The following is a 17,138-nucleotide window of genomic DNA, read 5'->3' as shown; positions in this document are numbered from 1 at the left end:
CTTGGAGCAACCTGGGCTGGGGGAAGGTGTCCCTGCCCATGGCAGGGGGTGGCACTGGCTGAGTTTTAAGGTCCCTTCCAACCCAAACCATTCTGTGATTCTATGGATACAGATTTAAAAAATTCAGGAGGTCAAAGTAGAAGACCCCTGCTTCTGCAGATGTTAGTAGAATCAGTCTTGTAATAGGCAGTGTCTTACAAAATTAATATAAATGTCATGTGTATTATTCGAGCAGAAGAAATCTCTATTTGTATCTCAAAAACCAATGTAATTTTGACATAATCTGAAGCTGAGGATCTGCCTTAAAGGCCAAGACTATCTCCTGGGATGAGGCACACTAAGGAAGAGGCTTCAGTGCCTAAAGGACTGATTAACAGCCAGGCGTGCCAGGCAGTTTATCAGCTCCATCAGTCCCACGTGCTCCCAGCAAGAAGTGCACGAAGCAATAGCTCACAAAAAGGTAAATGCAGCTCTGGCCTGTGGAAAGCCAGTGATCGACCTAATTTTGGTTAACTGAGCCATGAACAACTGTTTTATCAGATACACAGAGAGACAAAGTGAACGGATCAGAGACACCAGGTTTGAAGCAACATTATTACTCATAAGCTCTTGTAATTCCCTATCCCAGGCAAAACATTTTCCTTAATACAGGGAGCACAAATATAACACGTTGGTAACATTTGTTAGTATTGCTGGAAGTAGGTATAAACAAATATGATTTCACTTTCAAAGAGGAACCAGAGGGTGCAAAGGAGGAGAAGGTGGCAGTGTGGACACTTAGTTGGTGTAACAACTTATTCACAGATAAGGCAACATTCATTATTACAAATATACTAAATATAGCAATTAAATTCAAATAATTATTTGTAGAAGATAGGTCTTGCTGTATTAGGTTATTATTGGGAGGACACAACCATATATAAAGACTTTTTTTGACTAGGTGAAGACCATATTTATCTTCTACAGATATGATATGCATAAGACAAGGTGTTCAGAAACTACAGATTCTGAAATATTTAAGAGATTGTTCTTGTTCTAAAGTTCCTGTCAGGATGAAAGAAGTGGAAGCGTGAAAGAATGGATGTTTAAGCAACAGGCAGACCTTGAAGTCATGGTCATTAAAGGCATTAGGTGAATATGAAAATTGTATTTAAGACAGGTTGGATGAATGGGCCTTTACTGCCTTTCCTTAAGATATTTGCAAAAAACTGCTAACTGGGTTTTGCTCAATAAGGTAAGAGTGATCTGCAGTTGCAGAAGTAAAGGATGATAAAAATCACCTTTTGATTTTTATCTTTTGATTTCTACTAAAGGAAACACAACATTTTGAGGTATTTTGGTCTGACTGATCAGAAGTGAACCCAGAGAAATCCTGAAATACTGATTGAGATCCAGTAGGACCTAATGAAGTCTGGCAGTTAACAAGACCCTTAAAACTGTAAGAAGCTTGAAATAAAGGATATTATACAAAGTTCTGTGCACATTTATCTTGCTCTATCTTTTTCCTTAATACAGTTTTATATATATTAAAAAAAAAAAAAGTGAAACATCTTGCTTATTTCTTAGACAGAACCAAAAATCAAGTAGTGAATATGATAAAAAATTATGACACTATAACTCAGAGTGTGGTATGTCATATATAAAGAGAAATACATCTTTATTGTCCTTTCAGGAGTAAAAGTAAAAATCAATTCCTGTCTTCTATTGTGTGGTATATTATATAAGAATAGAAGCTTTCCAATAACTCATATGGGGGAGGAATGGATTTACAGCACTGGCACAGCGAATCCTGAGTTGAAGCAAAGCAACTCAATTAAATCAAAAGAAAAACAACATAAATGAAGCACAAATAAAAGACAGAAATACTGTGAGCATAACACCCACCACAAAATCCCAGGATATAAAGCAGAGAGCAGGAACGCCTCTAGCTCCAAACTCTGGGGAAAGGCAAGGGAAGAAGAATTTTGAAGTTGAATATGCTGCAAAAATTCTCAGCAGGCAAATCTTATGAATGAAGATCTCCATCTGGAAACAGATAATTCCACCCAAACATGTCACCCAGTTGCCATGGTAACGTGACAAAGAAAACCAGCACTCATTAATAATGATTTCAGTGATAAATGAGCATATCAACTTATAATATTGAAACAATTACTGAAGGGGGGGAACTGTGGTTGTTCTTATGAGAAAAACTTCTTCAGTACTTCCAGCCATGGCTGTAAGTGCCATTACCACAGAAACATCAGTAATGACACTAATTCTGGCTCAGTTTGAAAAAAATGCCACCTGAAAAAAGCATAACTGCATCAATAACTCCAATCACTGTGAGTCTTAGAGAGATCTTTTGTAAAAAACATCTAGCCTTTAAATAAATAAATAAATCAACAAAATGTTGATTTATTTTGCATTCCCATTTCAGACACCTAAGGACAAACAGATTTGGCTCTGCTGTCATCAACAGGGATGATGGGTGAGCCTCTCTTCTCTATTTTTAGTGAGGTATCAAGTATCAGGCAGGAGGTAAAAGTGGTACTTCAGTCACAACACCAAGAAGAAAGTTTCAAAACACACCTTCATTTTCCTGTGCTTCGTATCTTTCTGTAGTCACTCTTGCCTTCCTATCACAGGACATGCCAAGATTTATCCTTTATGCATAATAAGACACATTTCTGTTCTGTGAAATATGAACTTTCTGTCTAACAACTTCCTCTGTACCATACTTATTTCTGCCAGGTGCAGAAAGTACTCCTACTGCTGTGAGTGCCACGGATCAAAGCTTCACGTGCTCTCCTCTCCCAAAGATTTGAAAGCTAAAAGCTATCTTTGGATAAAGGACTGAATTGCTCTTTCTAAAAATATTTAGTAAAAACCATAAGACATTTTGATGCAATTTAACTGAAACATATAACAGCAGGTGAGCCACTTGGATGCTGAGCACCGAACATGCCAAACATCATAAAATTACAAAATGGTTTGGGTTGGAGGGACCTTAAAGCTCCTCTTGTTCCACCCCCTGCCATGGGCAGGGACACCTCCCACTAGCCCAGGTTGCTCCAAGCCCTGTCCAAGCTGGCCTTGGACACTTCCAGGGATCCAGGGGCAGCCACAGCTTCTCTGGGCAACCTGTGCCAGGGCCTCACCACCCTCACAGGGAACAATTCCTTCCCAATCTCCCATCTAACCCTGCCCTCTGGCAGTGGGAAGCCATTCCCCCTTGTCCTGTCCCTCCAGGCCCTTGCAAACAGTCTCTCTCCATCTTTCTTGTCGGCTTCTTCAGGCCCTGCAAGGCCACAATCAGGTCACTCCAAAGCTTCTCCTCTCCAGGCTGAACAATCCCAGCTCTCCCAGCCTTTCCTCCCGGCAGAGCTGCTCCATCCCTCTCATCATCTTAGTCCCTCCTCTGGACCCGCTCCAACAGATCCATGTCCTTCCTGTGCTGGGTCCCCAGAGCTGGAGGCCGCTCTGCTGGAGCTCATCTGCAGTGCCACTGAAGGAGGAATACTCTGATCTCCATGGCTACACTGGGAGGACACGACAAATAGAAACTCTTTAACCACAAGGATAGTCAAGGAGCAGAATCAGATTGCTTGGGTGGCTCCAGTTTCCATCGCCTGAGTCCTCAGCCTGGAGTGCCACAGGTGAGATGAGCTACTCAATTTATTCCAGAATTGTTACTGTATGTGTATCAACTGCATAGATACCAGCAGAAGCTACGTCAAACATCCCCACAAAAGTCAACAGTTAGAGAAAGTAGTTGCAAAAATCTTGCAAATTAACATTTCTCAAGCTAAACACTAAGAAATGGAGGATATCTGAGTTATCTTCTTAGCTGCAGCTTCAAGCACTCAAAGAAAGCAGCACGTACACGTTCCTTTGATCCTACATGGATGTTTCAATTCTAACTCAATTGCAGAGATCCACAGCTGTGGGGGTGGGTTTCCGATCCACTGCATGTGGGTTGGGAGTGAAATTTCATCGGAGATCAACCAGCACTGGGAGAGCAGCCCATTGTCTTCCTCTGTCAGCAACCCCCAAAGCTATCAATTCACAGGCAATTCTAGATCCCAGTGATCACGTTGTTTTCACAACCATGAATAGAGTAATAAAAACAACTTAGGAAATAAGCCAACCCATTTTTCTCAAAGGATTATCTGAAAATGCTCGTTCAGATTTCCCGAGTCAAGTTATTTTACCTTAATCCAATCTAAAAATACAGCCACTGCTGGGAGCTGAGGCACTGGACACCACTAGATATTAAACAGAGAATAGGTGCACAAACAACACACCAATTCTGCCAATAAAATATAAATCATCTGGCAGAAAAACTCTTTAAAAATCAACAGATGGCAGCACATCTGGAAAGACCACTCTCAAGTATTTTTTCTTCTTCCTACACAATCCTAACATGTGCCCAAGGAACGCCAACGACTGCTGCTGCACACGGCAGATGTGACTGCTAGGGTTATTTTTTGGGAGGAAAAAAGATTGAGACATTCAGTGTAACGAAAGTCAGACCCTACATGGAGGATTTCTGCAGAATTGGAGGGACACTTGCCCTAAAGCTCGGCAAGACAGGGATAACTCTTTTCTAAGCTATCAAGCAGCCCCATGGCATAGCCAGCTCTTCCTGAAACATTAACTCCCTCAAGGGTGATGCTTACCTGCAAAATTTTAGCAAATTCCCTTCTACTTTATCAAACTACCCCTTTGCAGGCCCAAATCATGACAGTTTTCTGCTCGTTTCCCTCGAGGCCGACAGGTCTGACAGAAAACATCATCTTGATCTTGGCTGCTGCAGAAGCACCAAACCTCGTACTGCCATATGAACCCACCCTTCATTGGTGCTGTCAGAAGCTCCTGGTGCTGCAAACTGCTGGCAGCTCTCCCTGCTGTGGGTATCTCTGTCCTGTCCCGTGAAAGGCCCAGCCTGACGGTCCAACCCCCACGACGCCGCTGCTCATCGGGTGCCTCAGTTTATTTATCTTGGGTTTTCTGATTTCTTTCCCCCCAGTCTAAAAGTGGCAAACCATGACGAAGCCATAATTTAGCTCTCTTGCAGAGACACACCACTGAACATCAGCTGACACAACAGGACATGTGCAGCTGAATCAAGGAGGTCATTACTTGGTTCCTTCTTCTATTTGGTTTCTTCTTGACCAAAAAGTTCCCAAGGCTACTCTACATTTTGGACTGTCATATACTGCAGGAACTGTGGAAACCAGAGCTGTGCATCAGTTGTTTATCACATTAAGCATAAAGGCTTGTGTTAACTAACCTTGCCCCAGGGGCACAGGCCCACTGCTGTGTCTACCTCAGTGGCAGGTAGGTCAGAGGAGTACTCTGGCAGGGAAAAACAAACCAACACATCTATAGAAAGAAGCGTGACCAGCACACTGAGGGAGGTGATTCTGCCCCTCTGCCCCCCAGGTGAGACCCTCCAGCAGAGCGGCCTCCAGCTCTGGGGGCCCAGTACAGGAAGGACATGGATCTGTTGGAGCGGGTCCAGAGGAGGGACTAAGATGATGAGAGGGATGGAGCAGCTCTGCTGGGAGGAAAGGCTGGGAGAGCTGGGATTGTTCAGCCTGGAGAGGAGAAGCTTTGGAGTGACCTGATTGTGGCCTTGCAGGGCCTGAAGAAGCCGACAAGAAAGATGGAGAGAGATTGTTTGCAAGGGCCTGGAGGGACAGGACAAGGGGGAATGGCTTCCCACTGCCAGAGGGCAGGGTTAGATGGGATATTGGGAAGGAATTGTTCCCTGTGAGGGTGGGCAGGCCCTGGCACAGGTTGCCCAGAGAAGCTGTGGCTGCCCCTGGATCCCTGGAAGTGTCCAAGGCCGGGTTGGACGGGGCTTGGAGCAACCTGGTGTAGTAGAAGTTGTCCTTGCCCATGGCAGGGGGTGGAACTGGATGGTGTTTAAGGTCTCTTCCAACCCAGGCCACTCTATGACTTTATAATATATACACTGATGTGCAAGCAATAGTTGTTTTGTGGGAAATAATTTTTCCATCAAGATTTCTGCTTCATATGCACACAGGTCTGCAGACCAAGGATGGAAGAGAGTTTTCCAGTCAGGATACCACCTAAGATTTTTCCTGCTTTAGCTCAGACTTCCTCCATGCTCCTCAGGGTTACACACTTCTCTTTATGCAATGAGAAGTATAGAAAGATGCAAGAACAAGAGGAAGACACTGAGTACCCAAAACCACTTGTAAAACCATTCTTGGGGAGAAGGGGGCACATGGGTGTGACTGTATGTGGTAGGAGGAGGATCAGAAATCTTAAACTCCCCTGAACCCCATGAGGGGAGGCAGCACTCTGCTGCTGCTCTGCTCCCTCACAGCTCCTGGCAAGGTCAGGACCCTCTGGCCAAGTCCCCCAGTGAACCCATCTGGCCAGGACACACTGCAGCACCTGGTTCAAGCGGGGGAGAATGTACCACAACCTCAGAGGCCATTTCATTATCTCAGGAAAAGACTTAAAAATGCAGCCTCAACATCCTAAAATCCAGTTACCACTAAACACACAATTTCTGCCTCGCTTGTACTGTCTTCGTATTTAGGATCTGAGGAAACAGCACATGTAAGATAGTATGAAAAAACCAGCCATGTGATCATATAATTAAAGACTTTTGTGCACTCCTCTGCAATTACAAAGCCAAAAAACAGTGCTGGTGGTGTGCATTCATGACTATCTTTCAGCTACCCAGACGTTTGCTTGCTGCAACTCTGTAATTCACATATATATATTTATGTATATACATACAGACACACTTTTTTTTACCTTTTTTTTAATTTAATTAACACATAACTTTGAGGCAGATGCCAGGTTGTTCAAAGGAAACCATTTCTCAGGTGGAGGAGATTACAGCCACGATGCTTGGCAGGAAGGATACTCAGTAAATGCAATTATCTAGCCCACTAAAAAGATCAAATTGAGAAATGAAAGCAGGAGAGGAAACAAGCAGCAGAGAGATTAATTAAAGGAACAGTCAGGAGGAAGACAAAGGGTCTGTGCCTTGAAAATACTGCTGTTCATATGAAGCCACCAGGTAGGTTTCTGGATGCCCCAACATCCCCCCACCATGACGGGGGAGCAGGAAGGGCCTCCCTGCACCTTGAACATGGCACAGCATGGCCAGGTTGGAAAGGCTATTTCAACTCCATTTCACTGCTCTGTTTTTAAACTATCCCTTGGAAAGTTGAAAAAACCCACCAAGCACAAAATATTTAAGTCTTTTCAGATTTTTCAATGTCATAATGAAACTCTCAGTCTCTGCTGCCCCAGCCAGCATCTGTCTCTGTACTCCACTGCAGAACAGTTATCATTTTAGCACTGAACCTGACAGAGAGTATTCAGATTCCACAAAAAAACCCCTAACTGACCACCTCTGAGGACCCCTCGTGCAGCAATGGAGGTCCTGCTCCTTACAGCCCCACTAATGTATCCATCAACTGCTCCAGGAACAAAAACCTGTGCCACACTGAGCCACCCCAAGAGTTCTCCGGAAAATAAGTCATTACTACTCCACACCCTCAAAATTACACATATTCTATTACTGCACACACAGGATGAGGTGTCTTCAGTTTCCTTGTCAATAAAAAAGCCAATTCCTCTTTACTTAACAAGCAATGCCACTCTCAATCAGTCAACTATTAAATGAGATTGTTGCCTTGCAAAGTAGGACTTGAAATGGATTTTTATATCCTTTCTGGCATAGTAGCTTTCTTCTATTAGTCTATCAAATTTTCACTGCTCATGTACCTCAAAGTATATTTGTAAATCAACAGATATTTCATTTTTATTAATTGCATTATGAAAGGGACACAGTAATTATCCAGGACAGTAACATACTGCAGATCCATGATGAGCACAAATGTCTCCTCATTGTCAGTATTCCTTTATACCAGGAGGGGAGGGGAAGACCTAATGAAAACTTGATTTATAAAAATACAGCACATATTTCCAGATGCAAAAGATACAAAAGTTAATTACATTACTTTCCTTACAGACCATCCAAACAGTTCCAAAATTAACCTATTGGGAAGATTAATATTTTACTCTGGTTACAATGCCCAGAGTTAATTTGTTATCTCTAGAAATGCCTACTTCCCTCAGCAGCATCCATGTTGCAGAAGCTTTACCTAAATCCCAAAAGGCAAACATGTGCCACCCACGGAGGCGTTTTGTTGAGGCAGTGATGGGCAATGATGGGAACACCCTAAGGAATTCCCAGAACCGGAGCAGCGAGGGACCGCCTGGCTCCCAGCCCCGTCCAGTCGCAGGAGATGTCTGGTTTAACATCTCCATTTGCCATATATGCCAAGCCACAAATCATCTCCCAGTTCTCTGCACCATGCAGCCGGTTGTGAACGACCTGCTCTCTTGTCCCCGCTGCCACCACCAACAGAACCCGCTCGTGGGACCCCAGGAACTCGCCCCCGTTCGCTGCCGGCTGCGCGCGACCGCAGCAAAGCCACTTACACGTCAACATGCACATTTAAAAGGTGCATGTGCAAAAAAAAGGAAGTGGAAAAACCACCAGTGGAAAAGAAAAGGAAATTTTAAAAAGCCAGTGATTTTCCATGCCTTCTCCCCTTCCCTTTGTGCAGCAATTTTTAAACGAAAGCCAGATATTAATGAGTGAGAAAAGGCAGTTTTTAATAATAGCTAAAAGAAAAATCAAAATAAGCACTTGTTATTAGACTTTCAGCCTAAAAAGATCTCAAGATGTAGCCAGTTCCTACAGGTAGAAATCCAATATACCATGGAATGACAGAATATGCTGAGTTGGAAGGGACCCATCAGGATCATCCAGTCCAACTCCTGGCCCTGCACAGACACCCCAACAATCCCCCCCTGTCCCTCAGAGCGTTGTCCAAACACTCCTGGAGCTCTGGCAGCCTTGGGGCCGTGACAACAAAATACAGGGGATAAAATGCAGGTAGTTTTAATAAATAGAATCATTAATATAATTTAGAAGACTTCCATGACAAAAAAAAACACCCTTACATCCCTTTTTTTCTCATTGAACAGATCAAGATCATTCCTGAAACCATAAATCCTGAAACAAAGGTGACTTGGTGCTCCTCCTCGGTACCACAGCACAGAGTGCTCTGCACCTCTGTCACCTGAACAGCCCCTTGCAGTGCTCCCTCTACAAGAGCAAAAAGGAAATATATCATTTAAGAGCACCCTAAACCTGATCCTTTCTGCCAGAACCCCCCCTCACACAGGTAAGAAGAAGAGGCACGTGGCAGGGCATGATTACACTCTCTCAGCAGAAGCCAGGCTTTGTTTTTCACAAGTCCATGAGGCAGAAATCTTCACATTTCCAATTTTTCCCCCTTTTTTACAATCTTTTTCCGGTTCTAGCTCAAGACAGAGAGCATCAGCAATCTTGGGACTCGGACCAGGGACAACATGACACTTGGCTGTAAGATTTATTTAAAATACCCATCGTGGCGCAGTGTTTTGGAGAATTACCTAACGGAAAAATGCCTTCTACATTTGCTTCTAACCTGTAAAGGCACCTTTGGCTGCATATGTGAAGGTACACAAGTATTTATTGGTCAGCTACCTTTTCCTTGCACTTAACAGGTATTTATTCCAGCAGATATTCCTACTATAAAATTACAGCCTTGTGTTGCTGCAATGAATACGCATCTGTGCAGCTCCACAAGGCTTACCTGGGGAATTGGAGATTTATCCCCCAGAGTGAGGTTTTCCTGGACAAATTTCAGGCTTTGGATTTTTGCTGGGCTTTTTTCAACTTTGTGGCCCAGTAATAAAACACTTGGAAAATGTCAAAAACACTGCCATAATTGAAAGTATATGGCATTTTTACCATCACTTTCCCTCTTTTACACCTACGGGTAGGCAATGAACACCGAGGATTTTTAAGCAAAAAATTAAGTGTGTCTGTACCATAAAATAAACGGATTTCCTTAAGCACCAAGGCTGCCAGAAAATACATCCTGGCTCCTTTCTAGCCAGCGCCAAAGGCAGATGTATGGCCCTATTTATAGCCCACTAATGCAATTGTGAAATGCACACCCCATGCACTTTATTTGTGTTTAGCTCAGACTTTACTCTCCATCAAGCTAAGCTTGTAGGAAAGGTCACTCCCAAGAATAACAGCACATTAACTCTGTTCACATATCAGCTGCTTGCAGAGACTCAGGGGTGCCCTCAGAGCCCCCGAACCACGGGTCAAACTCCTTTGGGTGCTCAGACACCAACGGGAAGATTGCAAAAGGTGAAAGCTGACATGAAAATAAGAAACAAGGAAGTTATGACCTGCCTGGGATTAATTTCTGCTCCCAAACTGGGGGTAACAACTATTTCTCCACCTTGGTTCCCCTCTCTTTTTATACTGTAAATCCCCACTGAGGGTGGGGAGCTGACTGTGTGCGTATCACACCAAACCCAGCAGACACCAGCCTGGAAACCCAGAGAGCACTGCAAAGATCTGTACAAAAACACTTCCCTTACACTAAGGAGAAAGACTCCGCAGAATAATTCCCTCATCTAATACTGTGACAAGGGGCTGTAAACACATTGGAAGAAGATTAACCACCAGAAGAAGGTAACTACAGAGTCTGAGGGCTGTCTACGTAATTTACGGATACGTGCTCTGCTTAAAGTCCAACTCTCAGGCAGGAAAACCTCAGCAACTTTTCTATGGCAAAGGTCTGTTATCCATTTGGGAAAGTCATCTCATTTGGGGTCTTCCTGGGTTTTTTTCTCCAAAGGAAAAACTCTAAATATGCACCAAGGAATGTCTTCTACCACTGCTGTTTTACTGCTCTGAAACAATTTACAACTAAGCATGTTTCCAGCACCCAGGTATCCTAAAAAGCTACTCTCCCATCACTTCTGAACTGGTTTTCTTCCCTGCAGGATCAGGGAAGCTAGAAAACCAATCTTGTCCAAAGTGGCAAGGTACCTTCTTGTGGCCTACGGGAACCTTTCCATGGACTCGGATCTCTCCCCTAGGGACCATCAGATCAGTGTTTCTCCACTTGTAAGGGAAAAAAAGGGGAAGGAGTAGGGGAAGGGAAAGCTAGTTCAATCACCATCATTACATAAAGACCACAATTAGTGGATAGATGCTGTCAGAGCCCTGAGTGCACTAAGAGGTCACGACCAGTCCCAGGAAACCCCACCTGCATCTTCTGCCCATGGATCCAGGAGCTTTGTCTTGGCTGACACTTGGCCCTTCAGTCCTTGCCAGAGCAGGTCTGCCTGTCTCTAGTCCTGCCTCTGGTCCCATCTCCTGGAGGGACCCCCACCCATGCTGTAGGTCCCTTCTGCCCCATCTCTTCTCTCCCTGCCTGCAGCCTTGTCCCCTGGTGCTCCTTCGCTGCACTCCCTGGATGGACCCTGGACCTGGTTCATTACCACGCCTGGGACTGCTCTGTTTGTATTCTTTACCTCTCTATATATTTCCTTGCTGGAGTAGGATGAAGAGCTTGTTTGCTCAGAGCAAACCTGTAGTTCAGAGCAGCTTCCTCCTTTCTTCTGCAAAAGCAGTACCTTTTCCAAGGGCTACAAAGATGAGCCACTTCCATACACAAAAGGTGAAAACACAGTTTTAATTCACATAGAAAACACCTTCTTTGCACACATTAATCATGAACACATAACTACACAAAACCTGAGGGTGGGGTTTGGTTTTGTTTTGATTTTTTTTAAAACTCTGTTGCTTCTGTATGGTAATAAAATAGTAAATTATTAACTTACCAAGGGTGTTCTCAGAGTTACACAAATACCTCATAAACCTGGATAACATACATGATTTTATTACATTTCCCACATGAACATAACACCAAAGTAGGGTTTGCTTCTATTCTTCTTTCTCACTTCCTGAAACACATGTTTAGGACTGACCCATGTTTACTTAGATAAGAAGAAGGCTATCAACAAATAGTTCAAAAAAGCCCAGAAAGAGAGAATCACAGAATGGTTTGGGTTGGAAGGGACCTTAAAGACCACTCAGTTCCAACACCCCTGCCACAGGCAGGGACACCTTCCACTAGCCCAGGTTGCTCCAAGCCCCTTCTAACCTGGCCTTGGACACCTCCAGGGATCCAGGGGCAGCCACAGCTTCTCTGGGCAACCTGTGCCAGGGCCTTCCCACCCCCACAGCCAAGAATTTCTTCCTAATATCCAATTTAAACCTGCCCTCTGTCAGTTGAAAAGGCCCACAGTCCAGTATAATTCTGGAAGATGCTCATGCACTTCAGCCCTACGTTGCAATGTGCTCATTCACCTGCTCTGCTTCAGCTTTCAAACACTGCAGCAAGACCTGCTTAATAACATGAGCTGCTGAAACCATGAACAGCATGAAACCTTCCCTTTAAGGACCTCAGCCAGAGTCTGCATTTAAGAAGGAAAATCTTCTCCTTTGAAACTCACTGTGATATTTGGTGTGGCACCCCCGAGACTGGGTTTTCAGAGGGGGGGGGTGCCTACATGTCCCTCACTTCCATGGAGCTCAGATGAAGCACTCAGAAAACTAAGAACTAGTGCTGTGGCTGTACCAGAAGCATTTATTTATGATTGAATTGTCTTTAAAAAAGGTTATAGTCTCAAAATATCCAGTATGGAATTAGGACACTGCATGGTGCTGGTCCCCTTATGCATCTGGTCCCCAAATGAGTAAGACCTGACATTGCAGAAGCAAGTCAGGACAGTCAAATGAGCTGGAGCAATTAGTATCTGAGTGCTAATAGGCTGACCAACACAGTCAATAAAATAAAGGCTGCCAGGCAAAGGCAGCTGTGTGTTTGTGTGAAGCCTGGTGCAGTAAGACCTTCTGATCACGGCACACACTCACAGTCAACATGGCACAAGTTATATTCCCTAAGCTACAGCTTTCCAGAGGGTTTCAGTTCAGTGAGGATGGCCATGCTCCTTCCAGAAAAAAGGATCTCCCATTTTCAATTTTAGCATTTTTTTCTGACTGTTGAGGGAGAGGTGTTGTAATGGTACAACAACAGAAAGGTGTTATTCACTGAAAACAGTTTAAAGATATTTTTCTCACTGCAAATTTTATCTGAAAACTTCCCAACTTCACAACTTCGAATGGCCAGAAGATGATCTCCAGAATTTTGTGCACAGGAACAAGGTGGGTTCAGGAAGTTGCCTCATATTAAGGACATCTGAACAGTTTTGCCAAGCCTACAGATATTTTGAAGTGCCCTGAGCAACATCCTGAGACTGAAGCTTTCAGTAAGATGATACTGCTAAGCCTGTCTATTAAGGAAAGATCCTTCAAAACAGATTAAACTCTACATAGGTTTGGGCATAATATTTTTGGAGATGACGATGCATATTTAGGAAAGGTAAATCATAGTCCCAAATTCCTCTTGCTATTCTATTCCTGTATACACTGGGTATGTTTTAAAGGTTTCAATTATTTTAGCATCTTTTTGCATTTACTTCAAACTAAGTCAGAGCTCTGCTGCCTTTGCCAGTGGCCTGAGATGCCCACATGGATGAGACATGGGCAAACAGGAAGGAAAGGAACCGACTGTCACAAGATGGGGATTAGCAGAAGTGAGGCAAATCTATAAAACACATAAGAACAAAGCAAACATCAACATGAGAAAACCAGAAAAGAAGACTACCCTGGAGCTTGTGAGGCAATCAGAATCACTGAATGGTTTGGGTTGGAAGAGATCTTAAAAGTCACCTCATTCCACCCCCTGCCATGGGCAGGGACACCTTCCATTACCAAGGTTGCTCCAAGCCTGTCCAACTTGGCGTGGGCATCAATCAGTTTTTCAATCTCATTACAATACTCCAATGCTAAAGATTTCCTTTCCTAGCCTTCTCCCAGCTGCTCTGAGATAAACTGGTTTATAAACTATTGTGCTTTGCAGTTGGCTTTATTTAGACTGGTTTAGAAACTGGAGCTGCTCTTAATAACAGAAATCCTATCTGGATATTCCCACTTTATCAGAAGATTCTTACATGCCATGTTTGCTCTCCCTTTTGCAAAGCAGCCAAGAGCTCCATAGAAACGTCTGGATTAATGAACGGATTCTACAATATTTTTTTTGCAAATCAGATTACCACTTACTTTCTTACAGAGAGAATGACGTCAGTCATCTCCTTCCCAAATGATTTTTTATAAAGACACAAATAAAATTAATCTACAAGGGAGGTTACATTATTAAAACATATGCTGCAATCAACAACGCTCAAGGCTCTATCATGGCATTTTGTTCTTCATTGGTATTTACATATTACAGTTCTTATGTACTGCCCTGGAAATCAGCTTTGAAGTGGAATGAGGAATAAATGAAGATTTATTATTACTATCCTTATTAGAAGGATTTTAAAGTCATTAGAGACCAACAAGACATAATAATCATATTATATTCAATCTTCTCTAGAACATCTCCTTTGATAGGCCTGCTAACTCAATTATTTAAATATATATTACAGCAAAATGCAGCGTGACTTCTACAGTTCGGGACAAGATGGAAATTTTTATGTTTTGGTTGCAGTTAACCAGAATTTGTCCTTACAGGATTCATGGGTTTCATTGTGGGTTCCTCAGTTTTAAGCACCAGAGTTTCAAATTCACAGCGATCACCTGGATCAATGTGGCTGCTCGACCGAAAAAAAAGGTTAAAAGTTGGGGAAGAAATAAAGTACTGGAGATCTATCATAACCTGCAGTGGCTTTAAAAAGGTTTAAACAAAACCCTCACAGAAGCAATGATCTCTCAAACAGTCAACAGACTTGGCTTCAACCAATCCCACCAAGAAAAGAAGGAAAAAACATCTAGAGGCTCTGAGGAAGAGCCAAAGCAGAACTGTAGCACTTCGAGAAGCTCAGAAAGTTCTCTCTGGATTCAAAGTGACATCTGGACTTGAGCAAAAACTACTGATGAGAAAAAAAATATCCCAACACTGTTTAACTGGAAAGCACAATCCTTACTATTGACTCTTTCTGCCTCCAGCTTGTGTGGGGATGATGCTGAAGGGGGAAACTGTTTTCCCCTCGGGTGTGTCACACAGCGAGGGGCAATGTCCTGTCACCATGCCTTGCAGACCACAGCAGCTGCCCAGCAAAGGCAGCACCAGCACTGTGCTCTTCTCCTTTATTTCTGTCATTGCTGTTCCAAGTCCTTCAGGATTTCCTCCACTTGTGAAACATCTGAGGCAGTCTGGGCTACAGCAACCACGCAGCTCATACCTGCTGCTTCTGCACGGGCACTTTACGTCAGATCAGTCCCCAGACACAACCACTGCACGTGCTCATGGTCCATGTACATCATGGGATATGCACACGGATATTCTCAGGATGTTATTGATGCTATCACTGCATCAGCCACCTTCCAACCCTGCTCACGTTTCCTTTACTTTGCTGCCTCCTCCCCAAAAACTAATCTCTAATCCCCTTTCCATTACCTCCTTGCTCCTCATTTCTCTGCCACTCACCTCAGTCTTGCTCTGCAGCTCATTTTCAATCCCTACAGGCAGCAGGTAGAACTCCTGCCAGTAAAACAGGGAACGATTAACAGCCCTCAAATGGATCCCAGAATAGCTAAATGATCCTGCTGACACCAGCCCAGCTCTATAAATGGGAGCCTTTTAAAATCACTTCGATCTTCTTGATCCTCTGCCTCCAAAAGCTACATTTAGTTTCTTGTGTTAAAGTTATCATCTTTGGCCAGCAGCATGTGGTTAAACAACCACAAAAAACCCCAAAAAGCTGAGACACGCATTTTGCCAAAAACTGCTCCCTCACTAAATATCAGCTAAAATCTAAACCTTTGAAAAACTGATAGAATTTTCTGTTCATGACAACACTTAAAGCCTATTTCAAATAAAAGCAATTACTGAATTCCCAGTTCCAAACCCAGCATCTCCTGGGTTAGTGGAGGAGCACTGAACAGTCCTGAAGTTTGCTAAGTAACTACTTTCTCTCCAGACTACACCTCTGGGTATTCTTACTCTGGGATCCATTGTGAGAGCAAGCTAGCCCTCAGAATAGCTGAAAAAGTGAAATATTGCTTTTGGAATGAAAGGGAGAGATTATTTGCTGCTATATGTGTCATGCTCACTACTACACAAACAATCGCTATAAAAGCCACCAGAGGAGTTTGGTGTATTCAGTACCAAAGCACCTATTTTAACAATAACAGTACCAAGGTAGCTTATTCACAGCTGACTTAACTTTCAGACAGATATCAGGGCACATCCAGAAGCTTCATTTCTGAACAGTCCTTCGAATAATTCCTAACATTTAAAAAACTGTATTATGATTTACATAATTATCTAAAAAACCTTGGCATATATTAACAGAATCTGGGGTGAAAAGAATCATGAAGCTGACTATGCATTTTATCTTCCATTACTTTACCTGATGCACAAGATCTGCATCATAGACCAGTCTTCCCACACAATGAAGTAGATGTTTTCATCCTACTTCCCTGTACTATGAGTCCCTCCCAGTTCCTAGTTTCATTGCACCTTCCAACCCTATCTGCCATAGGATTTCAGAACTAATATTTAGTTGCTTTACAGGGCAACAGTAGTGAGGAATTCTTTTTCTAACTGAAAAGGTTTTTATTTTTAGGAAATGAGTCAACTATTTTGGCACCCAATGACAAATACCTAAGAAAGACACATATATAAATATATGAGGGGGTCATGTAACTCATTGTCTTTGAACTATTTCAAGATTTGTGATGTTATCACTTAAAATGTTAATTTTTCAGTACAGATTTCACCCACACCTCTGTTTCAAGTGTCACGGTACCATCCCTTGGATGGGCCAACTGCTCCACCACCATGACATATTTTAACATGCTTTTTCCTTTATGTTTTGTGAAACACTCCCACACACACCTTCCAGAACACTCAGGATGCCGGGAGAAAGATGAAATCCTGCGACACTTACCACCAAACACATCTCCGTTCTGGTAGTTTTTCCCCTTCTGAGTTTCCTCTTCGTTTTGAACAGTAGAAACATGCTTGGCGGAGGCACAGCCCATCGCTTCATTCAGACAGCTCCAGCTGCACCAAACCACAAAGCATCTCTAGAGACGCCCGCTCATCGCTGCGAAAATAATCCACCTCCCTGCTGGGCTGTCAAGTCACTTCTACCTGAAGATGGCA

The 17,138-nt window shown here is 43.3% G+C and overlaps 1 protein-coding gene across 2 annotated transcripts in view; it reads right to left on the bottom strand.

Moving 5' to 3' along the window:
- CUNH1orf21 (chromosome unknown C1orf21 homolog) overlaps positions 1 to 17,138 on the bottom strand; it is a 114,178-nt gene that overhangs the window by 48,964 nt on the left and 48,076 nt on the right. The window contains exon 2 of one of the 2 annotated variants that reach the window (XM_017834952.1): positions 16,921 to 17,128. In XM_017834952.1, the coding sequence (XP_017690441.1) occupies positions 16,921 to 17,014 (94 nt within the window). In that variant the 5' untranslated portion in view covers positions 17,015 to 17,128. The remainder of the gene's footprint in view (positions 1 to 16,920; positions 17,129 to 17,138) is intronic. The other variant, XM_017834951.1, reaches the window with a different exon arrangement.

This window comes from Lepidothrix coronata, unplaced genomic scaffold, assembly GCF_001604755.1.
Source record: "Lepidothrix coronata isolate B3197 unplaced genomic scaffold, Lepidothrix_coronata-1.0 Scaffold246, whole genome shotgun sequence".
NCBI classification, from domain to species: domain Eukaryota; kingdom Metazoa; phylum Chordata; class Aves; order Passeriformes; family Pipridae; genus Lepidothrix; species Lepidothrix coronata.
This window is presented reverse-complemented; position numbering and strand designations above follow the sequence as displayed.